Source organism: Rhineura floridana, chromosome 2, assembly GCF_030035675.1.
Source record: "Rhineura floridana isolate rRhiFlo1 chromosome 2, rRhiFlo1.hap2, whole genome shotgun sequence".
Lineage (NCBI taxonomy): Eukaryota > Metazoa > Chordata > Lepidosauria > Squamata > Rhineuridae > Rhineura > Rhineura floridana.
The window spans coordinates 201,052,174-201,078,933 of record NC_084481.1 but is presented as its reverse complement, the minus strand read 5'-3'; the positions used below and the strand labels follow the sequence as shown (position 1 = coordinate 201,078,933).

At 42.8% G+C, this 26,760-nt stretch overlaps 1 protein-coding gene and 1 pseudogene across 4 annotated transcripts in view; one reads left to right on the top strand and one right to left on the bottom strand.

The window, feature by feature from the left end:
• Positions 1 to 8,574: 8,574 nt before the first annotated feature.
• The window catches only part of FLRT2 (fibronectin leucine rich transmembrane protein 2), a 117,454-nt gene continuing 99,268 nt past the window's right edge, over positions 8,575 to 26,760 (bottom strand). For all 4 annotated transcript variants that reach the window (XM_061611897.1, XM_061611895.1, XM_061611898.1 and 1 more), the window contains exon 2: positions 8,575 to 13,415. In XM_061611897.1, the coding sequence (XP_061467881.1) occupies positions 11,017 to 13,002 (1,986 nt within the window). In that variant the 5' untranslated portion in view covers positions 13,003 to 13,415 and the 3' untranslated portion in view covers positions 8,575 to 11,016. The remainder of the gene's footprint in view (positions 13,416 to 26,760) is intronic.
• Positions 21,182 to 21,300, top strand: LOC133378522 (5S ribosomal RNA; annotated as a pseudogene).

Here is a 26,760-nt window from a genome sequence, read left to right as displayed (position 1 = left end):
TTGCCTAGCAGGGGGATCTGTTGAGATCTGTGCTAGAGCGGGGAGAGAAACCATAAGAGAAAGCGGTCCGGACTGGTGGAGTCCCTGGTGGTGCCTAGAGACAGGCAGTAACCACGAGCAGGTAGGAACCTGACAGGGAGAGCCAGGGAAGGACGCATCACACCGGGCACTTCACGTACATTTCTACGAAGGGTGCAAGTGTTATCGATTATTTCATTGCTTCTCCCTCTATTATTCCTTTTATTCAGTACATGACAATAGAGTGCAGGGTCAAACGTGATCACCTCCCATTAACACTCAAGCTTTCTTTTCCAACTTCTTGCCCCACTGTATTGTCTGATCTACAAATGCATGGCCATCTCCAGGGGGCTAGACGTCTTAAATGGTCCCTGAGCATCGATGCTAACATAGGCCAGCTGTTGGGCTCGAATAAACTTCTCTCCCTGCGATCCTCAGTGATTGCCTTCCCTGGGTCCATTCTTAGGACCTTTCAGGATATAATTGGAGAAATCAGACCCCTGGTCATTTCGACCTCAGTTGGCAAAGACCTGAGTTTTCCCCGGTCGTGGTATGACAAGGACTGTAGAGCCAAGAAAAAGGAACTCCACCAACTTACAAGAATGCTCACACGCCAGGGCTCTGCAGTGGCTGTATCGCTTTTACAACACTGCCGGAGAGAATACAAATCTCTAACCAGACAAAAAAAAAGGGCCTTCCACACAGATAGCTGGAATGCCCTGCTCTCGGCCTTGAGAGAAAGAAACAACTCTAAATTTTGGGAATTAATTCGCACTGGGCTAATGAGTGCCATACATAGGACAGACTCACCAATTTCCCCTGACGCATGGGTCTTCCATTTTTCTAACATCTTTGGACCCAATGGGAATCCCTCCCAGGTGCCATTGGGAGACATTTCCAATCTTCCACCTTGGCCAACGGTGTCGCCCTTGGAAATCCTAGATCTGATCTCCAAGCTTAAACCGGGCAAAGCCCCGGGGGAGGACATGATCCCTCCCGAGGTATTCCTCACCGATGTAAGTTGGTGGGCGCTGGTTCTGGCCTCTCTATTCACGCATATACTGGAGAGATTCCCCCAGGTTGGCGCTCTAGCATAATTGTCCCTATTCACAAGAAGGGCGATCTTTCGGACCCCCAAAACTATAGACCAATTAGCCTTTTAGATACCACCTCCAAACTCTATGGGAGGCTCCTTCTTAATAAGCTCCTGGATTGGGAGACAAACAACTGTATCCTCTATGAGGAGCAAGCAGGGTTTAGGACAGGCAGGAGCACGATTGATCAGGTATATGTGCTGCACCAACTCATACAGAAACACACGAAAGGCCCCAACAAACGTTTGTACGTAGCCTTCATGGATTTCTCCTCTGCTTTTGATTCTATAGACAGAGACTTACTTTGGCAAAAGCTGGCCCAGACTAATATAGACATAAGATTGCTCTATTTTATTCGAGTTCTTCATCAGGGAAATACATCACAAGTACGCCTAGGCCTGCAGGGCTTGCTTTCTTGGGCTATTTGAGTACGGAAAAGGGTGAAGCAGGGATGCATCCTGGCTCCTTTTTTATTTAATGTTTTCATAAATGACATCATCCCTGCTATGGCTTCCTCGTCCTTTTTTCCTCCCTCAATAGGCTCTTGTAAGATTCCTTTATTGTTATACGCCAATAACTGGGCCCTACTTTCCTTAAATAAAATTGGCCTTAAAATGCTCACTCGCTTGGGTGCCTACTGTAAGGAGCACTTTATGACAATTAACCACACCAAAACCAAGATCTTGATCTTCGGCAACAAGAAGGCAGCTTCCAGTTGGTCAATTGAAGGCCATGCGCTGGATCAAGTTCGCATGTTCAAATATCTGGGCATCTGCCTTAGCGAGAATTCCTCATGGAAGCCCCACATAAAGGCCATCAAACTGGTGGGAGCGAGATCCTTAGTACAACTTCAAAGATTTTTTTATGCTAGAGGGGGGCAAATGTTTCCCCCGATGCTTAAGGTCTTTGTTGCCAAAACAGTTGCCACCATACTGTACGGGGCCGAACTCTGGGGGGGCCGCGGCTAAGCAACAAATAGAAACTTTACAAAACCAGTTTATGAGGAAAATTCTAGGATTCCCGCCGGGAACCCCTGCTGCACATCTCAGAGCGGAACTTGGGCTACCCTCTCTTGTGGCCAGAATAGACCTAGCCCACCTCAGATATTGGAGGAGAATATATCAAATGGACAATTCCCTCACCAAACTTTGCTGGTCCGAACAGCTGTCGAAGGGGGGGTGGGCCCATACCAGCCAGGCACTGCTGGAGCAATATAACCTCCCCACGGGTGAGCTATTGAACCTTAGCCCCCAAGCCCTTAGGAATTGGGTATTCAATCATGCAGCGAGGAAAGATCGAGTAGACATTGTAATAGCCCCCTTCTCTATTTGGTATTCCCAACTCAAACTCAATCATGCTTGATCATCATATTTTGAGATACTCACCCATCCCTCTCTTCGTAAAGCATTCCTGGAACTTAGGTACCAATTAATGCCCTCGGCCTACCTGGAAGGGAGGTATAAGGGAATCCCTATCGAGGAACGGAAATGTATTTTTGGGTGTAATATTGTGGAGGACATTACCTGTTATATTGCCCACTGTACACCGACCCCAGACAGAAATTTTTAGCCCAGTTCATCCATTCTCCTTTGGTTAAATGCCCTAAGGAGCTAGTAGTAGAGCTCCTAAATGATAATTTTAAACACGTGACTATCGCCGTAGCTAACTTTGCCTTGGCAGCTAAAAAGTTATGCGCAATTTATATTCAAAATCAGAAACCCTGAAATTTTAAAATGTTTTATTTCTACTCATCAGGCTCAACATGGGTCTTATGGTGGCTGATTTTATTTTATCGCATTTTGTGGCATTTGTTGTATTTGTGGTATTTGTGATGTATGTTGTATTTGCAATGGCCTTTGGCTAAATGCAAGATAAATAAATAGACAGTTATACAACCTTACCCTTGGTTTAAATTTCTTTTTACTTTCTCTAATCTGTTGGAATAGGGCTCTTGTTCTATTTTCTTTTCTTTTTTTGCTGTCCTCTTCTATTTCTAAACAATAATTATTTTAATAGTTCTCTTGGTCCCTACATACTAGTTGCTGTATTATTGCATTTAGGGTTCTGACCGTGTTTCTATCTCCTTTTGATTTTCCTTTCCTTCTTTCTTTAACCATTTTAAGAGTTCCATTAAGTGCAATGGAATATCCTTGACTAAATAAGTCTCTTCAAAAAAGCTCATCTGTGACAGGGGACTGCATCCCATCACTGTACCCACCAGCTCCACATCTTGAACATTTAGCAAAGGTATGAAGGGAGAGTCTATGCTCCCTAGTCACATGGAAGAGCCTGCACACTTACACACGTCATGTCCCCTTCACATTCCTCTGAACACATGAAGGTCAGTGGGCAGAGTAAGTGGGACATTCTAAAGTTGGCGGCAGGGACTCTGGGTGTGGTCCTCCTTACCCTCCACACATTTACAAAATGGTTAGGGGTTCTTCTGATGAGGGTTTATATTATGAAGCAAGATGGCAGTCACTATGTAACAGGAGGCTCATCTGGAATTAAAACAGCTCTGGAGCATCAGGTTCAGGTGACAGCAATATGCATTCGGGTTAGTACAGTTCTGAAAATTTCCCCCATTTTTTCCCAACCGTAATCCATCAATTAATGACAAAACAAATTACATTAGAAAATTATCAAAGGGGAAAGAAAATGTTGATGAAATTCTCAGGAGTGGGGTACAGGGTTTTTATCATGCTCAGCTTGCTTTTGAGGTGACTTAGGATGTTTGTGAGTGTTCTTTCCCTCATTATACAAATAATCTCACCACTGGTCTGCATTCTGCTGCTTCCTCAAATGCCTGCACTTCAATTAACGGAAAGGTGCCATTGTGTAACCCTCCCCATGGAGCTTTTTCAGATCAGGCAGCCAGGGAGATTGCGATTTTCTGCCTACTTGTATTAGTTAAAATACTTCCCTGGGAAGAGGGAAAGTGAAGTGATTGTTAAACCACTCTGGGAATTGTAGCTCCATGAGGGAAATAATGGCCTCCTAATACCTTTCAGCACCCTTAAATTACCATTCCCAGGATTCTTTGGGGAAATCCATGATTGTTTAAAGTGGTATGATACTGCTTTAAATGTATAGTGCAGATGAGGCCTCAGTCATACCTTTAAGCATCATTCACATTTACCCTTCCCAGACTATTCGACCAGTAGGACTGTGATACCTTTAGAAACTCATTCTGGTCTCTGTTGAAATCGTAGCTTAAATTTGAATATATTACATGCAGCCCCTGTTCAGCACATATACAGCCAATATCAGTTGCCCATACACAGTATTGTGTAGCACATCTCTAAACATACAAGCTATGACTTGTATGTGTAATAGCATCTACGTGAAATGACACCTACATTTATGTTGAATTCGTATGTCTGTGCCCAACTTTCTTCATAAAAAAGCTGAAATGTATTGAAATGATGCACTAAGATAATGTCTTGCACTTGGATACACCTTACATTGTGAATAATGTTGCACTGGGGAAAGGTTAGAAGCTGGGGTGTTAGAGTTCTCTTCCTGCTCTCACTACACACAGACATTGAAGTTCTTCATCCATTGCTATAATTCTCCCAAACTTACTAGACTCTGTTCCTTGGAAGGAGTATATACTGTAGGCAAAGAGTTCATATATAGTCTTAAGAAAAGCTTGAACAAATTAATGACAGATAGGTCAATCAACAAATCAATTAGCCATGATAGCTACACGAGATACCCATGTTAACAAGATCAGCTTTCCTATTAGGCAATGCTAAACAGCTCCCTCTTCAGATGACAGATTTTAGAATACCATTCAATGACAATATAACCTAGGTCCAAGATACCTTAAGGACTGCCTTACCCCGTATGTCCCAGGTCAGTAACTGAGATTATCTGGGGGAGCACTATTACTTTTGCTGTGTCGCTTCATTGTAATGGACTTACTCTATGGAACTCCCTCCCATGAGAAATCAGGCAGATACCATCCCTGCTAAGTTTCAGACATCAGGTAAAACAGTTTTATTTCAAGAGGCCTTTGTATCATGAATGCTAATGTTTTATTTTTCATTGTTTTAATATATATTTTAAATGTTGTATAGTGAACGTTTGTACTTTTTTGTAAACCGCACTGAGACCCAGATGTGGTAAAAAGTGAGGTATATTTTTTTAAAAAATAAATTCATGCCATGTATACATACCATGGAGGATGCCATTTGGGTTGTCTATTTCAGACAGCAAAATATCTTGGGCTTCATGTTAGAAGTAGCATTCCTCACATGGTGGGAACAAACAGCAGTGATTAGGCTTCATGTCCTGCTTAGGAGCTTCCAGAGACAGCAAGATGGCTTCTTTTGGAAGCATGATGCTGGACTAGACTTCCATTTGGCCTAACCCAGCAAGACAGTTCTTACATTCGTAGATGTAAGCATTCAGTGGAAAAAACAATCTGAGTAGCAGCAATCTAAACCAGGGAGAGGGAACCTGTGGCCCTCTAGATGTTGCTGGGCTACAACTCCCATTACCCCTTGCCATTAACCACACTGACTGGGGCTGATGCAAGATGGAGTCCAACAACATCTGGAGGACCACAGGTTTCCCATCCCCGATTTATTTATTTCTTACATTTATATACCCATTGTTCTTTCATCATAGAACCCAAGGCAGCATACATGTGGTTTCCAGGCAATCTCCCATCCAGGCACTGACCACAGAATCATAGAATCGTAGAGTTCGAAGGGGCCTATAAGGCTATTGAGTCCAACCCCCTGCTCAATGCAGGATTCCATATTAAAGCACACTCGACAGATGGCTGTCCAGCTGCCTCTTGAATGCCTCCAGTTTTGGAGAGCCCACTACCTCCCTAGGTAATTGGTTTCATTGCCCTACCACTCTATCAGTTAGGTTTTTCCTGATGTTCAACCGAAATCTGGCTTCCTGTAACTTGAGCCCATTATTCTGCACTCTGGGACAATTGAGAAGAGATCCTGGCCCTCCTCTGTGTGGCAACCTTTCAAGGTCTAGCATATCTCCCCTCTTCTTGAGGCTAAACATGCCCAGTTCTTTCAATCTGTTCTCATAGGGCTTTTTTTCTAGTTTCCTGATCATCCTTGGTGTCCTCCTCTGAACCTGTTCCAGTTTGTCTGTGTGATGTTCCTGTATTAGTGTATATATGGTAAGTGCTGTTTGGATAGGAGATACATGGTAAGTGGAATGAAAGAGGAGGGGGGAGTGAATGGGCAGTAGAATGCTGGATGATTGGCTGAGTGTTTGGATGGCTGGAGGATATAAATGGAAGGATGACAGTTGAATCTGGGTGGACGGTGGACGGTGGACATTAGTGGGTTGTTTTGGTGGGTTTGTGAGAGGAGATTGTGTGGAGAGTTGGTGGATGTGAGGAGAGTGTGGAGTTCGGATTAATACTAAGACCAGTACCTCAGGAATAGATGAAACCATATGCTTAAGTGCCTTTATAAAGAAATCTTGTTATCTTTGTTATTTAATAAATATATTTGGTTTACCAAAGGCCTGATCCTTGGCTGGGGTTTCACAGACCAGAAGGGAGGGTAAGGTAAATACCAAGGCTGAAGGGAAACTGTAATAAATGGTGGCAGCGGTGAAGGGGATAATATAACACCACAAGTATTCAGAGCAAACCAGAATTATATATAAAGATCAAAGGGATTGGGGACAGCTTAAGCACTCAGTCACAGAGGTAACCTGATAGAGAGACTCAGGCAGAGTCTCTGGGACTACTGGTTATAGGACGTGACTGGTGGTGCTGCCTAGCAGGGGGATCTGTTGAGATCTGTGCTAGAGCGGGGAGAGAAACCATAAAAAAGGACAGTCCGGACTGGTGGAGTCCCTGGTGGTGCCTAGTGACAGGCAGTAACCACGAGCAGGTAGGAACCTGACAGGGAGAGCCAGGGAAGGGCGTCTCAGTCTGCTTCTTAAAGTGAGGTGTCCAGAAGTGGATGCAGGACTTAAGATGAAGCCTATCAAGTGCTCAATAGAAGGGAACTAATACTTTATGTGAAGCATGAACCTATACTTCACCAGACCCAGACCTGCTTAGCTTCAGCAACGTAGTGGCTTCATGTGCCTTCAGTCCATAGCCTGGAATCTAAATAAAGCAGCACTATAATACATGTAAGCCAACCTCAGGAAGGTTCCATTTACATGGGAGCCAATGGAGTTAGGCTAGAGAGAAGATATTTTCTAAGGGTTGTAATGTTAGTTTTAGGAAATTGCCAGCAAGCCGGTTGCAATGCGCTTCAGCTTTCTCAAGGTGGATCTACTTGAGAAAGGCCTAAAATAACTGAAAGTAATTCAGACATCCATGGGGAGTGAAGGAGGGAGTTGTTGGAAGCTTTACAGGACACTGAGAACTTCTGCCTAGTTGGGTTGATGAAAATCACAGAGCTGTTGATAGATGCCAGTTCCCAGCATTCCATCATACTGTAGTGTGATCGAGGATCAAAGGCCATAGACACAACCAAATTCTGTGGCAGGAAGGGCACAATCTCAAAAAGTCAACCATTGATCCTCTGTTAAGGCCATCAAAGCTGGTGGCCATCACCACATTTTGTTGTATGGCATTCCATCATTTAGCTAAGTGCTGTGTGAAGTACTTCCTGATGTCTGTCCTGAATCTCAGCTTTGTTGGAGGATCTTTTCAATGCAAAACCTGATTTTAATTTCAGATATTGAGATCAATGGATGAACAGGTTTAGCCATCATCCCAATGTTCCTCAGTGGACATTTACTTCCTTCCTTATATGTGAATAGATTTACACCTACCACACACAGAAGTGTAGGGTCCCCTTCATCCCAGGTCCCTGCAATTTACAAGCCTCATTTTGCTAGGTGTGTTTACATCATGCTCATTATACAGAAGGACATTGCTAGATTAGACTAAAAACCTGTCTAGTCCAGCATCCTGTTTCCTACCGTTCAGATGTCTAAGTAAGGGAAACCCATAGGCAGGACATTAAGTCAATAATCCTCACCCACTGTTAATAAAAAATATATTGCCTCTAATCCTGGAGATATTACAACTAACAGACTTAACTTTCATGAATTTGACTAATCCTTTGTTTAAAGCCATCCAAGCTGTTAGCCATCGCCACATATTGTGGTACTGAATTCCACAGTTTAGCTATGCACTGTGACGTACATTCTGCCTGATGTCTGTCCCGATTCTCCCAACATTCAGCTTCAGAGGATGATCTAGGTTCTAGGACTATGAGAGAAAAACATCTGTCTATCCCCCTTTCCATATATGTACATACATACATATATATATGCATCCACATGTGTACCTTATTTCTTGTCATTGTGGGGGTTCACACCTCTGTTAATGCTTGAACAAGAATTTCCTTCCATCAACAGGGAAACAGCTTGCATAGTCAAAAGGAAAAAGAAAAGACTTTGCATAAAGGTTTCTAGCTAAAATTACACCATTTCAAACCATACGGCAGCCTTTTATTTAGCAAAGGTTCAGTGACTTCACTATTACAGTAGCCACACAGGTTGCCTAAAATACCTGTTATAGCTGGAGAAAATAGCAAATATACAGAATATAGAATGGAAATCCAAAATGTGGTTATAAAAGGTGTTGGGTGGGAAAGGACAAAATTCCTCAGGAAATGATTGTACTCTGCCATTGTACACCAAAGTGCTGATCAATCTCCTTGGGGTGGTGGATGAATGTTGTCAAGAAACTGAAGAAGCTGCGTGCAGATTCAAGTTGTGTGATAAAAAGAGAGACAGAGTGGGGTAAATAATGGCTCCCCACTCTGCACAATGCCTTCAGGAATTCGAGTTTCTCTAAAGTAATTGTGGTTCACTTTTTAGCTATATGACATCTTATTGAGATGACAACTTGTGTTGGGTCTTTTTGATGTTAGGAAATGTTTTTATTCAAGCTTCCCCACCCCCCGGATCAAAATAAGTCAAGGAAGCAAGAAATAGTTTATTATTTTTTTGGTGCTCTGATCATGTTATGGGATTATGTGGGTGTGTTCAAGGGGGCAAGTGAGTCAAATTAGAACAGAAAAAGTGGGAAGAGGATCTAGGGCTTGCAGCGAGCAGACATTTTAGAGGAGTGCCATCGTAGATCCTCTAAACACTGTGGGCTTGGTAGCCCTCTCCCTCCTCCCAGCATACATGAACTACCATGTGACTTTTTGCATATGGTGATGGACTCTCCACATGTGAACTCATGGGAGTGTTTCCTGTTCCCAATCATGTACAGGGTCTACATGTTAGGGAAAAGTGTTAATTAGCCTACCATCAATAGACTCTTGCATAATATTAAGAGCTGCACAAGCTTCTCCGTGCAGTTATGATGCTGGTACACTACAGCAGAGGAGCTCCTTTTGACCTACACAATTCCCTCCAAAATTAAGGGGAGGGTGGGTTTTGCTCCCCTCCCCATTTTATTAGGGACTGTACAGGATACATTCCCAGGATGTCACTTGCAGAGGTACAATATTTTCAAAATAATATTGGTGGAAATCAGACAAAATTAAGAACATCGCTGTAGCCTCAAATACCAAACACAAAGTTTTTCAAAAGTTAAGTGGGCTTGTCAAAGGATGCAAAATGGATTTAAGGTGACATGAGCCTTACAAATCCTTTATTTTATTGTATTTTAAACTGGATAATTTTTCTGACACACCATTTTCTGTGCAACTAAAATTGAACTTAGATATGATGGTTTTATCTCCCAGAGAACTTTGGAACACTTCACACAGAAGTGTTTACAATACTTTAAATGCCTCACAGAATTCACTTTCTTCCTCATGGAGCAAACTAACTTCAGTGACTGACAGGGCAATCCTATGCATCTCTATTCAGAAGTATGTTCCATTGACTTCAATGGGTATTATTCCCAAGTAAGTGTGCATCAGATTACCACCTGAATTAGTCAGGGACAGAGGTAAAGCTGAGAAATGGCAAGGGGAATACTTGCATGGACTTAAAAACCTTTTGGTTTATACTTAAGTGATAAGAATGGATATTGCTTGCACCTTGGGTCAATGAATCAGGTCTGTTTGGATTGTTGAAGTGAAAATTATTCATTAAGTTCACGACCCAGAACTAAAGAAATGAACTTTAGAGGGGGAAAAACGAAACTGAAAAGTCTGAATGTAGACTAAGAATTCTGAGAAAACTGGTCAGTTTTTTTTAAAAAAAGTCCTAATTTTGATGAAATATCTTTTGCCTTGAATATGTTCACATCAGCTTTTGTGAAGAGGGATAAATGCATTATGAGCATCTTGGGGGGGGGAGTTATCAGCATAAACAATGGTGGAGATTCATAGTGTTTGATACCAGAAAGGCCCTAATGTTCTTCCTGATTAGAACAACAAAAAAAGTACAGAGGCAGGTAAAAGTGACCAACAAAGTTTAACATGAGTTATTTGAATTTTTTGAACTAAAGGAGGAGGTTAATTTGTATTTCTCCAGTCATTTGTTCTAGCTCAGATATTCCTAATGATTCCTCATTGAATACAAACTTATCTCCTAAACTAGTGGAAGATGTACGAGCTGGAATCTCCCAAACAGCTCCATAAAAGCAAAGTGTTAATGTTTGAAGAATGAGGCATTCTTTCCTTTGCCATGGCATTGGGTTCTTATTGTACAACCCTGTACAGTACTTCAGCAATATATTTTTTTAAAGATTTAAAAAGCAAAGAGTTACAAAACTGTTTGCAATTAACTTGAAATAGAAAAGATAGCACTTTTTTAAAATTCCATTATATAGTACACCATATAAATTACAGAGTATTCAAATGCACAAATGCATCTGTGTAACATTTATCAAATGTAATTTTTGTGTGTGTGTGTGAGTAGGTTTGTTTTGTTTCCTCCGAGTTTTTGCACTTAACCACGGGTATCTTGCCACAGCCCCTCACTATCACGTATGACAGTGCTCCAGGTCTGAGACACTGCTGTTGCAATAGCGCATGTTGTTGGGGATGTGGCAGTCTGTGTAGTTAATGCCCCCATTTGGGGTATAAATGGGCTGCAGTCTGAAATCTCCTTTAAGGAGCTGATCATTATTTAAGGAGACAATCTGAAAGCTGGTTTCTGTCATCTCCAAGATGGAGTTGTCCTTCTTGGTCCCTGCCTCGCAGTAGTCGTCTTTCCGTCGGCCCCGGTTGTATTTCCACTTCTGAGAGGTGTAGCGTCCCTTTTTGTGCATGTGCCAGCAGAAGATGCTGAGCAGAACCACCAGCACAAACACCACTGCCCCCCCAATCAAGCCTGCCAAGAGAAAGGGGGAGCCAATGTTATGAGAAGTTGTCTGTTCGTGGCTGGAAGCTGTGTTGCTTCCATTGCTCAACAGAGAAGCCTTGGTGGTGCCTTCAGAACAGACAGTGTCCTCGCCAACTCGGTAATTATTAAAATCATCCAAGGGGACCAAGCATATCCGATACGTGGATTTGGGCTCTAGGCTTGCCAAGCTTACGTTCTGTCTCTTGTCGCTAACTATCCGTTCCTGAATAATGCCTCCTTCCAGACTGTGACCCATTTTAACCCAGGTCAGTTTGTATGCCATCACATTAAAAAGGGAATGCCAACTGACTTGGATGCAAGTGTCATTCACAATGCTGATAAAGAGCTGAAACTGTTCGGTAATGGGAGGGGTCACTTTTTCTCCATCGTCCCTCTCAGGCACAGTGGGGAGTGTGGCTACGGTGGGGGTAAGAGGAGTGTATTTGTTACTTGGGCTAAAGATGGGTGAAGTAGGGGCTACTGTGGTTGGCAGGGATGTAGTGGGAACTTGGGTTACCAATGACAGATCAGGGGTGGTTGTGGGGCATGACAACATATTCATGTTGAGCTCCCTGACAGCCATGCCTCGGACATGTTCTGGCCCCTGACACATGAACCCTCGAACATTGATAGAGGAAGGAATTAACTTGAGCCATTCGGTGACCCACTTAATGCTACAATCACATAGCCAGGGATTATTCCTTGCTGTGAGTTGTTTCAGGTTGTGAAGGTTGTCAAACACACCTCTGGACAGCATCCGGAGCTGATTATTGGATATATCAAGTCGCTCCAGCTGGTGGAGGTTTGAAAAGGCTGACAGTGGTATGTGTGATATCTGGTTGTCCTGTAGATAAAGCCTAAGTAGGTTTGTACATGGGAGATCAGGGGGAGGGTATGTTAGTGAATTCCGTACCATAGAGAATTCCTTAAGTTTGGAAAGGTGGCTGAAGGTGCCATCTGCAATGCCTTTATTGTTAAGGAGATTGCCATCTATTATGAGACGTTCCAAGCTTGTGAGATTCTGGAAGGCCATGTCTGATATGATGGCAATTCGGTTTTCATCAACTCGTAGTTCTTGTAAGTCCACTGGAAGGCCAACAGGTACACTGCTTAAGTGATTCTTGGACAAAAATAGAAGCTTGAGGCTAACAGCTTCCCGGAATGCCCCATCCTCAACCCCTACAGTAGAGATGGAATTGTCATCTAGATGCAACTCTTCCAGTTTCAAGAGCTGTGCGAGAGCAGCCCGAGAAATAGTCTGGATGTTGTTTTCCTGCAGGTGGAGAACTCTGACATTCTTGGGCAAATTCATGGGGAATTCATCCAGCTGGTTGCCATACAGATAGACAGTGTGCACAGACTGGACGTTATGCAGCTCTGCAGGAAATCCAGCATTATTAATTTGGTTATTGTGGAGGTAGAGTACGGTTACACCCTCCGGTATTCCAAGAGGCACTGAGGTCAAGCTCCGCTCATTACAATAGACAAAGTTCCGGTCGCAGCGGCACACACTTGGACAGGCAAGAGCTTTGGAGAACTGCATGTAAAGCCCCAGAGAAAACACAAACCACGATTTAAAGAAAACAGCCCTGTCCATGGGCCACATTCTAGTCCACGGGCCCATTTCTAAATGAAGAAACAAAATACTGAAAAAAGGGAAAAAATACTAGCAAAAAAGAATTTAAGAATGAAAATAGATGCTGTGTCTGTGCTCCTGTGTGTGGGTAAGAGGTAAAGTTCCAGAAGCTATATGCAAAATAATCCTTTTATAATTGCACTGCCTCTCACTTGGGCTAGGAAACTTGCTGTCTTACTAGCCAGGATTACACATTTTGTTGCCTCTCTCCATGTATGCTGAATGATAAGGTAACTGTGTCCTTTGCAGGTGGCCAATAGCAAGGTGCCAAACGTCGACAGGAGACAGACAGGACGGCTGGATTAGTACTTCCTTTTGCTGCAGTGCTAATGGTGACAGCGTCCTCAGCTTCCTTCAGTCTGCAAGGCATTCATTTTAGCTTGACGCTGGATTTGAGTAATCTGTAAGGAGAGAGAAGAGAAAATAAATAATGCGGCACTGTTAACTGACAAACATCCTGTGCACAGAAATTCATTAACTTTGTGAAATGGTAACATAAATAATCCAGGCTGCACTCTCTCTTTCCTTCAGCTTCTAAAGCCAAGTAGAAAAATCAGCTGGGAAAGCAAGATAGATAATTGGTTCCCATCCTACTGACATGACTGTGGTCACAGTATGCAGCAAATCGCAGGGGGAGTTTTTGCCTGCACAGGGATCCTTGTAGAAGGTTAATGAATATAACCCCCTCCCCATATCAATGGAAAGTGAGTATGGCACACCTCAGAGCTAGGTTCCGCTAGTTACCCCTGAACAACCAAGGTGCATAATAATGTGCGTGGTGTGGAGAAAATGGAGCGGCTTGTTTCTTCTCCAGAATGCTGGAATGTGAAGCCATCCAATGAGGCTGAATGTTTCAGAGATTCCGGACAGGCAAAAGGAAATGCATAGGCAGCTGTTTTATACTGAGTCAGACCAACAGTCCATCTAGCTCAGTATTGTTGACACTGATTGGCAGCGGCTCTCCAGGGTTTCAAACAGGGAGTCTTATCTGGACATGCCAGGGATTGAAGATGGGGCCTGCTCCATGCAAAGCATGTGCTCTACCCCGGAGCTATGGCTCTTCCTCAAGTACTTCTTCCCACAGCACATAGAGAGCTGGCCCAAGACATTTTGCTACCTGAAGCAAAGGACAAGATGACACCTCCCTGGTCCTCTTCAGTGTACAGAAGCTGGCTAGAGGAGAATGGCCCAGGACTGCCACCACTGCCTCCAAGCATCAGCCACTGGAGGCAACTGCCACACTCTGCCTAACAGTCCGACCAGCCCTGAGAATATGGCTAAACTATGGAATTCAGCCTCACAAGATGTAGGGATGACCACCAACCTGATTGGCTTTAAAAGCAGTTTAGACCAATTCGTGGAGAATAAGGCTGTCAATGGCTGCTAGTTATGATTGCTATATTACTTCTAGTATCTCGGATGGTTGCTGGGGATCGTAAGTGGGAGAACGTTCTGTTCCATTTGGAACTGTTTTACCATGTAGTTCAGCCCATAATTTTGCTTTCTCCCTCTGGCATTATTCATTATTTAAATTTAAAACTAAAATATTTAGTTCCGTAAAGCTTGCTGGGATAATGTTGGTTATGAAAGATCTCACACTTGATGATTAATTTGTATTTTCTAATAATGGGGTAGTGTTTCTATTACTTCAATATATTTGCTTTAACCAATGGAATTAGTTGATCCTACAGTAACTTATTTAATAAAGTACTGAGAGACGTATTGCACACATTAAACTCCCACTGTTAATTGAATTGCAGGCAATTAGCAGCTGTCAGGATTTTACCCTAACTGTATCATTTGAAGGGAAAAAAAGCCAACCTTAGTTAGCTATCTGAATCGATCCTTTACAAATGTCTAGTCTATTTTGTTTCTTGCAGTGCAATTCTAACCATGCATACTCAGAAGTAAGTCTTTTGGAATTCAATGGGGCTTACTCCCAGGTAAGTGGGGTTACGATTGCAGCCTGTGTTGTTATTGCTGGTGTCTTTTTTCCAGCACAGTGGGTAAAAAGGGAAGTCTGATAGTTTATTCTCTTTCTTGTGTATAATACCCAGCACACAGTTAAATACTTGTCTTGAGATTTTGTATGTATTGGGAATTTTCACAAACTGCAGCTAGGAGAGCAGACATTAAAACACTGCAGAAGTGAAAAGCTTGTTGTAATTATTTGGAGAAATTATCAGATACCAACACCAACCGCTCGAACAGCTGAAGCTAAAAGGTGCAGAGCATTTTTGTTAAGGCATCCGAGCAGAGCATTGATTCTTGCCTGAAGGGTGTGCCTTGTGCTCCTCTAGAAATGGGCAGGTTACCTCATGCATTGCTCAAGGCTTTGATCTCTTACAAGCCACCTCCTTCATAGAGGACTAGCTCCTTTTCAATTATGTAGGATGCTGTGATACTGCAGAGATATGTTTTTAACAGGATTAAATTCCAATGCACATCTTCTGTGACAGTCACTTATTTATATAGTTCTTCCTCTCGGTGTGTTTATTCTATTAACTTTGAATCTTGTTGTTATTTCCCAGAGTGTAGGGACTACTGTCACGCATTTTTTTCCTCTTACAGAATTGTGACCATGCCTCAATTTCTCCCATTTTTATATACACTTCTTTGTTTCATTGAACATACTCTATTTACTTTCTAAATTACTGCTTCCTTCCAGGATTGTATGTATTCCTATCCCACCCCCTTTATATGATTTCTATATTAGAATTTCTATCTTATTAGAATGTTTAATTTCCCTTTATTTAAGCTCCTATAATTGATTTTTCAAGACATTATTGTTTGTTACTCTTCAAACCTGGACACCTTATCCATTATTTTCTTTCTATCTGTGCCTTATTTCTCTGAATTTTCAATTTTTTTCATTTCTCCTCAACTTTTTCTTTATGACCCCCCCTCGCTCTTCCTTATGCCAATTTTCTCTTCCCTGTCTCAGAAAAGTATTTCCTTCAGTCTAAGGCTCTCATTTCTCTCACAAAGTCGACACCCATTGATTGTGAATGGTTAACCACAGTTTTTCTAATTTTGTTTTTAAATATGTTTTATTGTATGCTGTAATCCACACTTGTTCATTTTTAAATGTGGTTTTATCTTGCTGTACACCGCCCTGAGAGCTCGTTGCTATAGGGCGGTTTAAAAGCGTAATTAAATAAATAAATAAATAAATAAAATTTTAATGTGCACCCCTGTCAAATCAGCTGTTAACTTTTCAAACATTCTACCATCATATTCTGTTCAACACATGTTATCATATTTCCCTCCTCTGTTCCCAATATGATCAGTTTCATTTATCATCCTGTGCATGTTCAGAAATGTGCACTGCTCAGATTTAGATAATATTGTCTATCTCCTTCTAAAACCAAAAAAATCCTGTAAATCCTCCAGATTACATTATGAAATGACAGTTTGACTTGCATGGATTATACTTCCCTAGGTGGATTTCTACATTTTGCATTCCACTCAGCTGTTTTCTCCTCCATATGCTTTGATTTTGATTATTTTATTTATCCATTGCTGTCCATTCACAGGCGAGAACAAACGTCTACTAATGCAATCGGACTTCATCTTCCTCTCCTCCCCACTGGAAGCCTCTCCCCTGCAGACTCAAAAACTGCTCTGAAGGTTGGCAGACTTAGGCGGTGCATGAGGCCTGCAGCAGGGAGGAGTGAAGGAGAAATTGCATTCACACAATGTTGGATTCCACCTAAGGATAGGTGAATCTGCCAATTTCTGTTCCTCTCTGTTTCTCGTTTTTCCAATCTTATATTCAGTTCTTCACATTTCCAGAACAGTTTTTTTTAAAAAAGGTCCTTGGGTAGTGTGAGGCTTACAGGCGAAGCAGGCAAGGCGAGGCAAACTGTGGTGGTGAGAGGCAGAGCCGCCCCTAGGCACCAGGAAGTGGGGCAGTTGCCCCGGGCCCTGCGCTTTGGGGGCCCCCGTGCTTGGCGATCTGCTCACCAGCCGGCTCCTCCCTCCCTGCCTGCTTGCCTTCACCATGCCAGACAGGGTGCAGTGCTCTCTCTCTCACACTTTCTCTCCACCAGGAACAGGGGCTCGCTTGCCTGCCTGCCCGCAATGCCAAAGCCGCCGCTCTTGCTGCAGTCAGCGAGAGGTAGCCGCCCCTGGCAGTTCTGGGACTGGTGCCTGTGCACCTACGGCGACTAGGCCAAGACCAAGACGGTGACCCAGAGCAAATGTGGGGGGGGCAACTATACTTTTGCCCTGGGCCCCGCATATGCTAAGGGTGGGCCTGGTGAGAGGAATGGGCAGGCCGGTGGGCAAGCAATAGCAGCAGCAACAAGAAGGTAAATGATGGAGGTGGGGCTGCAGCAAGTACTGGGGTGGTTTAGGGAGCTGCCTGGGAGTGGTGGTAGGTATAGAAACCCATGGGAGGGGGAGCATTGGCAACCCGTGGAGGAGTGTTGGCAACCTGTGGGAAGGGGGACTTTGGTGATGGTAGGTGGGGTTGTCAAGTGAAGCAAGCAGGGGTAGTTTTCACTAATATATGCATTTTTATGCACACTTTACTGCAGTATATGCATTTTTCTTTACATTACTTGGCTGGATTTGCAAAATTTGGAAAGAGAAATTTCAAAGGATAGCTATGTTTCAGTTTGCATATTGTTCCAGAAAAGTGTGAATTAGGTAGATTAGCCTTTAAATATGAATGGAATTCAATTTTCCCCATCTCTAATTCCACTGTTTCTAAGACCAGATAATAAAGCCTTTCTTTTGTTTGCTACCAAGTAAATAGTTGTTTCTAATTTCAACTTTTATACCACCCACCTAATTATTTTTTCCTAAATTTGCAAAAATTACATTTTGTATTTTTGGACCTTAAGGTGCAGCTGGGTTGCATTCAACTAATTCCTAGTAAGAGTAGACCCATTGAAATGAATGAAACTAAGTTAGTCATATCTATTAATTTCAATGGGTTGACTCTGAGTAGGACTAACACTGAATACCCCAAGATCTCTAACAGTTATTATGTTTCAATTGTTCAAACCATGGAAATTTATACACCTTAAATTTCTGTAAATGACACGCACACGCATACACACAGAGAGAGGAGGGGGAGATCTTTTCAAGAAATACTACATCTCTGATGATGAGTTAGCTTCACCCACATTATATTACGGTATTAGGAAGCTGTTCACAAGAATATTGCATTCTCCTTGTTCGTATCCCTCTTGACACAAGTTTAATTACACCTGCCTTTCTGCCTCATTACTAATGGAATTCAGAATTAGAAAGGGAACAAGCCAAAGCCACGGGCATGAGACAGCAAAGACAAATGTGATGAATGAGGAAGAGCAGTGAGTGCAGGGGAAGGGTGCAGAGCAGAAATGGAGCCAATAACCAGTGCATATGGCTGCAATGTGCATGTGTCCACTGTCAGTCTGATCGATGCTGCTGTGTTTCCCTCTGCAATTACCTTTGTCAACTGTACATTCCTCAGGGCAAAAGCTGTATCACCTACTATGTTTATAAAGCAAGTCACTAGCACAAGAGATATATAGTGATTTGATGCTGAGAGGAAAAGGGTGGGAAAAGGTAGCTTGAAACTAGTGGTAACTGAGGGCTCCTTTCTCACTGTCATGAGCCAGCAGTAGCCACAGATATTTCCAGGGCAATCCTATGCATGTCGATTCAGAAGTAAAACCCAATGGATCCAAAGGAGTCTACTTCCAGTCAGATGTATAGGATCGAAATCTTAGTTAATCCTGCAAGGGCTTGGGAGAAATTGGGTGGGAGGGGAATGCCTCTTCTTTTAATGATGTTCTCTTCTACTCTCCCTCCAGAGGTGGGGGGCTGATTTCCAAACCCCTGATTTTTTTTCTTGGAGCCCCCTTGCTTGTATTTCTGTGCCTTTATCATTCCTCAGGCTGGGTTGACCTGTGGTGTCTGCTTTTTCAACAGTTGCAACCAAAACAGCCAATCCAGTTTCAGCTCATATCATGAACACAGTGGTGATGCAAGTCTTTACACATGCTCAGGCCTAAATGAAGCAGAATCTCTGACTGTGCAGAGGGTTCTACTCAGATTTCAGTGAACAAAAGTACAAGCCCCATGCAGACATTCCTCACTCAACACAGGCGGAGTGGGTGGGGCCACGGAGATGTTGAGGCGGTGCTTGCAGGTGCACCCCTTGTCTACAGAGTTGGCTTTACATGTTTAGGCAAATGGCTATACATAGCCCTCAACAAGCTTTACTGCCATGTTCTGGACTGAGCCAGTGCGAGATTACCCAAGGCCAGAAGAGTCAGACTAGAAAACAAGCAAAGCAGATCTTCCCTAGTGAGTGCTTGTGTGCATTATTTATTTATTTATTTGATTTGTATCCCGCCCTTCCTCCCAGCAGGAGTCCAGGGCGGCAAACAGAAACGCTAAAAACACTTTAAAACATCATAAAAATACCTCAAAATACATTAAAACAAAACAACGCTAAAAACATTTTTTTAAAAAGCTTTAAAAACATCTTTACATTACAACAACAGACAGCAATAATCAAGAAGTTAGCATGGGTTGACTAAAAATGTGGCTGCCACAGGTTCAAAGGGTTTTGGAAATGAGCCCTAAGACACAGTGCTTATGCTGAAATCAGCATGTCAGTTGCGCAAAGGTAAGCACTAAATTTTCAAATCCCAAGGGCGCAATTTCAGGAGGCTGGGGGGGGGGTGGATTTCAGTGGAAGAAGGCAAGGTTGAAATAATGAAAGCAGCAACATATTTTAAAGACATTTCTTGTGTTACTGTATAACAAGATGTATTTGTGTTCCTGTCTGAAGGTGTATGCTCTAAAACACCTGGGAAAAGGAGAGGTGCCCCTGATTCACTCTAGACGTATTTGCAAGCTTCATTAATTGCAATAGGACATATATAGGATCAATCAAACCCTGAAGGATCTGTGTGAAACCTTACAATGCAAACCTATTCAAGTGTGCCAATACTATTGCACATAGGTATATTTTAAATAAATGTGTTCCATCTATTAGTGGAGACAGGATCATAATTTACTTGTATCCAGCCTTTCAAAATCATTATTATTTTTCAGCTTCACAGTGTATTTTAAACTATGTACAAGGCACTGCTTAAGGAAGCTGCTTTAATGTACTGATTTCATTCATTCATTCATTTTAATTGAAAATGTATAACCTACTTATTTTCATCACACATCACCAGACTGCTCTTGCAGCCTATATTAATATCCATAATCAAATTAACTATAAAGCAGCCTGTCCTTTATATATGTGACTGATAGTCTGGCAGAAAAGCTGAAGGCCGAAGGCCTGTGGTCCATAATTAGGTGTGGCATGAACCTGGAATAAACTCTATTCAGGCAATAGGTCTACTCACAGTTAAGGAATGCGTGGTACGGAAATGGTATCCTGCCTCCAGTATGCCTGTCCCTGCTGGTTTCACTTCTGATTTTTAGACATTCAGCATGAAGGTCCCAAGAAGGATTCTAGGTACGTTCTAAGTGTGTGAGAATCCTTGCAGTGATCAGGAACCCTGACAGTGCAGAAACACTGCTGCCATAAATTGCTGGAATATAGGAAACTGCCTTATAGCAAGTCAGACCACTGATCCATCTAGCTCAGTAATATTTACACTGACTGGCAGTGGCTCTCAAAGGTTTCAGACAGGGGCCTCTCCCTACATGGAGACACTGGAGATTGGGACCTTTTGCATGCCATGCATATGCTGTACCTAGGAATGGGGGAGAAATTTAATTTTGTTTCCATTTTGATCAGAAACTACTTAATTCACACTTCCCAAACCAGTATGTGAACTGAAACATTGCTATCATTCAAAATTCCCACTTATCTGAATCTTCTGATGAAGTTCTCCAGCCAATGTGTACAAAAATGCACACATGAGGGGAAAGTGTGCATAACCATACATCTGTCAATATTAACAACTTACAAAAATGCATAACGTTAGGGAAAATTGCTTGCAAAAATGTGTACATTAGTCCAAACTGCATGGGAAAATGCATATATTGGGAGAATGTCACACTAACAGTTTGATGAATTTTCATGAGGATTTTTTAAAATAAAACAAGTTGCTGTGGAAATGTGGAGAACTGCATTTGGATTGGAAAAATGAGTAATTGGAGAACTGAAATTGACAGATTTGCCCATCCCTAGCTCTGTCACTCCTACAGGCATACTACCCTGAACATACACGATCTCCTCTGATCTTGGAAGCTAAGCAGGGTCAGGCCTGGTTAGTACTTGGATGGGAGAGCGCCTGGGAATACCGGGTGCCGTAGGCTTAGAGGAGGCAATGGTAAACCACCTCTGAATACCTCTTACCATGAAAACCCTATGAATATATCCAAAAAAGATTCACAGGGTCGCCATAAGTCATAATCGACTTGAAGGCATATAACAACAACAAGCTCTGTCACTCAGCCTTTTCCATTCTTCATGCTGAAGCAGCAGAATGAGGACCCTGGCTGCAGAGCAGACAGAATTCTCTGTGCTGCTTCTTAACACTGAAACTTGCCTGTCTTGGTGCTTAGGAGCTACACTTTGTATGGATTTCTTTGGATGCAGTCGAGAGTGTTCTTGTGTCTTACAGCAGGGCTGGGGAACCTGTGGCCCTCCAGCTGGACCACAGCTCTTATTGTCCCTGAACATTGTAGACATGCTGGATGGGGCTGATGGGAGTTGGTCCAACAACATCCGGAGGGCCACAGATGCTCCACTTACTGACCTACCACTCCCTTCCTCCTACTCCCCTCCTAATGACTCAAGGCACAGGGGAGACAGGGAAAATGAGGCTTCCTTCAATTCTCCCAGCCCAGCTTAACGTATAATGTTTAATGGCAGGTAATGATTAGCTTTGAAATAGTCATCCCCCTGAGCCTGTTTACACTGTGTCTTGGCTTTTCAAAGTGATGATCACAATCTCTCTGTAATCAGAAGTAGGAGCAGGGGGAAAGTGTTGTTTGAAAGTGTTCTTAGTTGCTAGCATGTCTTAGCAGATGAGGGAAGGAAGATAGATCTGCCCTGTAAATTCAGCCACAGACTGCTCAGCTCCATTTTTATGGCCAACAGTATATATCAACAACAGAGTGTATCATCATATGTTAGAAGAAAGAATGAATCTGAGTTTGCAAGGATCAGAATGCAGTACAAGCACTTTTAAAAGTAAACATTTGTGTGTGGGGGGGGGGAACTAGGAAAATGAGGATTTGTGTCTTGTTGCCGACAGAGCTCCAGTGGCCAGAGTGGTTTACAAGTCAGCCCCTTTATGATGATTTTTGCTCTGTGAGGGGGATAGGACCTCTCCTAGCAACTCTCAACACCCATCACAAACTACACTTCCCAGGATTCTTTGGGGAAAGCAATGACTGTTTAAAGTGGAACAAAAGGCCTGGTGTGGATGTGGCCAAGGGCAGCTTTGGTTTACATTTGAGTGGGAGGCTACATGTGTGTGCTATAGAATACACAGGTGGGGGTAACCCCAAAAAACAATGATACTGTTAACAATGTTTTCCTTTTGGAAAGGAAAGGGCCTTTCCTTCTGCCCAGTGCCCACCCACTCAATCTCTCCCTCTCCCCTCCCCCTTCCTTCCCTTCTCTGCCCTTCCTCCAGGTCATTCACCTGTCCTAAGCATGATTGCATGGGTGTAAATACCACTGAACTCAATAAGCATGCAAATGATCAAACCTCCCCTTCCCTCCCCTCCCTCCTTTCCCCTCCCCTCCCCTCTCTTCCTCCTCCCTTGCCCCTCCTCTTCCTCCCCTCTCCAGTCCAGCTGTCTCTCCCACTCCAGCCATCTCCCCTCCCCCTACTCCTCCCCTCCCTCCCCCTCCTCCCCTCCCTGCCCCCAGATCAGTTTCATCTGTTGTAAGCATGATTGCTTGGGAGCAAACCACATTGAATTCAATAAGCATGCAAATGGACGGACCTGCCCACCCTTTCTTCCCCCTTTTTCCTCCCTTTTTCCACTCCCCTTTCTCCTCCCATCTTCCTTCGTCCTCCTCCCCAGCCCACTCTAGCCCTCCCTCCCCTCCTCTTCTCCTTGTCCCCGATGGTCTGTTTCTCCTATCCTAAGGATGACTGTATGGGAGCAAATCCCACTGAACTCAATAAGCATGCAAATGATCAATCCATTCTCATCAGACTTGCACAGGATCCCATTTCTTATCTCCTGGATTAAAAAGCAGAGAAATTCACTAATAGGCAAAAAAAACCTTGCAATTTAAGAACGTACCTATAGCCAACAGATATTTCTATCAAACTTTAAAAAGCAGGGAAATTGGGCAGCTATAGTGAATGCACCAGGGGAGCAGGAGACCTGACCTCCTCTCTGAGATATTGGACTGCCCTACAAATTTGTCAAAATGCAAACACAATTTGGGTTGGTTTTTCACAGTTCAATCCATTTCCTGTGTAGCTTGGAAGAATTTGGTAACGTGCCTCTGAGCATATGGTGAGTGGTGGCGGGCAACACCTGCAATTAGCCCAAACACAAACAAGCCATGCACTGTGCTGATCTTGTTTTAGCAGGGAGGACACAACAATATTAAGACAGTTGCCGTAGTTCAGATATTTACTTTAAATATGTTTGATTTACTCTGCAATGTTAGTGAAGTTACTTATGGTAAATTATTGATAGAAATATCTGTTGGCTATGGAAATGGACTGCCTTCAAGTCAATCCCGACTTGTGGCGACCCTATGAATAGGGTTTTCATGGTAAGCAGTATTCAGAAGGGGTTTACCATTGCCTTCCTCTGATGCTGAGAGGCAGTGACTAGCCCAAGGTCATGCAGTGAGCTTCATGGCTATGTGGAGATTCGAACTCTGGTCTCCCAGGTCTTAGTCCAACACTCTAACCACTATGCCACACTGGCTCTCCTGTTGGTTATAGGTACATTATTAAACCACAAAGGTTTTTTGCCTATTAGTGAATATTTTCTTATTCTCATGGGCAGAGACTAAATTATGGTGAATTATGTTAATAAGGCTGAGAAGTCCCCACCTTTCTTGTTTTAAGTTTAATAATAAATAACCAGGGTCTCTGTGTGAGCAAAGGGAGGTGGATTATGTGGTCCCTTTGCCAGTGTGGTGTAGTGGTTAAGGTGTTGGACTATGACCTGGGAGACCAGGGTTCGAATCCCCACACAGTCATGAAGCTCACTGGGTGACCTTGGGCCAGTCACTGCCTCTCAGCCTCATGAAAACCCTATTCATAGGGTAGCCATAAGTTGGAATCGACTTGAAGGCAGTACACACACACACAATCAAAAACTGTTTCCCATGCACCTGGTTCCTTTTTTAAAAGCCTGTTGTTCATGTGTCAGATTCTTTGGGATCTAGGATAAATCTGCCCCTGCTATTTTCTCCACTTTTGCTGATTTCCAACTGTTTTGCCATCATATAATCTCATTTTACTAAAAGTAAGCTGCTGGAATGTATGGACAATCTTTCCTTTCTTATTTGTTTAAAAAAGTGTATTTAAAAAGGTTGTCTCGCCCCTTATATACATCAGGGGCAGTGAAGCTTGGTAGCATGGCGTACCTTCCTTCTGGACGTCATAGATCACTGCTGCTTACCAAAAGGGAGAGGAGCGATACATGGGGTCAAGCTGGGGGGGGCGCAGCATCAGATTGGCTTTGCTGCCATACCCCCACTGCGCCTCGCTGCCCATGCTTTTCAGCTCTCCCTCTCAGTAAGCAGCAGCAACCCTTGGCGTCAGGAAGCCAGGCATGCAACTGCTACTGCTTATATATCGAACTGATCACTGTGCTCTGCAGGACACAGCCTCCTGCAGATACCACCTCATCAGAAGGTCTGCTCAGTACGATACAGGATTTAACTTTTAGTTTGGTGGCACCTCCCATTTGGAACTCCTTCCCACTACATATCAGGCAGTTGCTGTCCCCATGGTCTTTTTGGCATCTATTGAAGACTTGTTTTTTCAACAAGTCTTTAAGTGGAGATCTCTATCCCAGTCTGCATCAGTATTGAATTTGAAATTGTTTTTACATATGAAGCATATTAGGTGGGGCAGCCACATTTCTAGGTGGGGTATGGGGGGAGGTGCATAGTGCCAGCCAATTCCCCCCCCTCCCATACGCACTGATGGAGAGGATGTAAGGGCCATGCCAGGGAAGGGAAAGGCAGTGACCTTCCCCCTCACTCCTCCTCCATCCAGTGAATGTGTTAACACATGAATGAACTTTAATCTGTTGAATTGTCTCACCCTTTTCTGAAAGATCCCCTGTAATACCAGACTCAAAAGCTTAACTTTGCCTATAGCTACATCCCCTTTCAACTGTGACCTGTCCCTGTGTTCTGATTCTTCATGGACTGAACTACTTTGATAAAGGCAGTGAGCTCCTGAGCTTGGCTTTGGTGTTGCATTAGGTATCTCAGATTTAGATCCCACCTGAAACACAAACTTGACCATACTGCAAGTTTAGGGAAGGGCAGAGAGAAAATAAATAAACATATACATAATGTTTTTTAATTGTTTGTCTGTATATGGAATTGTTTTTATATATGGAATTATTTTTTTAATTGTTTTTACATATGGAATTGTTTTTATTGTTGATGTTTTTACTGTGAAATCGTTTCAAGATATTTTATGGGAAGCAATTCATAAATGGAATCAAATAAATAAATGATATTTCTTTGTTAAGAGAGGGCTTTCACTTTTATAAGCTTGCTTTAAAATTACTTCCGGTTAGTAACTGAGAAATAATTTTAACTGAGAACATTTTTAACAGCATTTCCCCTGTATGAGCCAGAACAGTCATAGGATCGTAACATTGTAATAACCTTACGAACTAGCACTTAAAATTTTAACATTTAAAATAACCTCCATGCTTTGCATATCTCTATATTTATATTTTGGAAATAATTACCCTACCTCTTACTTGGCGGAGAGGCAAGTAGCTGGAGGTAATTTTAAACCAAATGTTTTTCATATCCCTTTTCATATGATCCATGAATATGTGGGGATCACATCTCCTAATCCCCACTTAGGACCCTTTGCATGTTTTTCTGATTTTCCACAGATGATTTACATATGTAGAAGTTGTGCATACATAAACTGTCTCCCACATATTCTTTACCCTACATGTAAAAATGCAGGAGAGTATGACATCATTGTAAGATTAATGTGCTTTTAACCAGGACTTTTAATTAAAGCTGTGGATAGTGGAAATAGCCCACATGCTGTATGAGAAAACTCTGCACAGATCTGCATAACAAAAGGAGCAAAAGAAAAAAAAAGTGTCTACAATTAATTTTGCTGGAGTTCTTCTATCTTAATCATGACAACCACTTGCACAGAAGGGGCCCAGTATCCTCCCCAAGCTCAGCTGGTTGTTTGGATAATAATGAAGGATACTTCTGGGATAAATTATGGCACATTCAAGTATCTGCTTTATACTACATTGCTGATGTAGTTCTTTTGTCTCAAATCTGACTAGCCTAGGAGACCTTGAATCCAACCGCTCAAGTACCAGAGTGAGAAACCAAGGTTCAAATCCTAGTCAGTCATGATGCTGAGATGACTTTTGACAAATCACCCCTGCAGTTGGGATGATCAAAATTTATTTTCCTACACCATATATGAGAGCCAGTGTGGTGTAGTGGTTAGAACAGCCTTTCCCAACCAGTGTGCCTCCAGATGTCGTTGGACCATAATTCCCATCTTTCCTGACCATTGGCAATGCTGGCTGAGGCTGATGGGAGTTGTGGTCCAACAACAT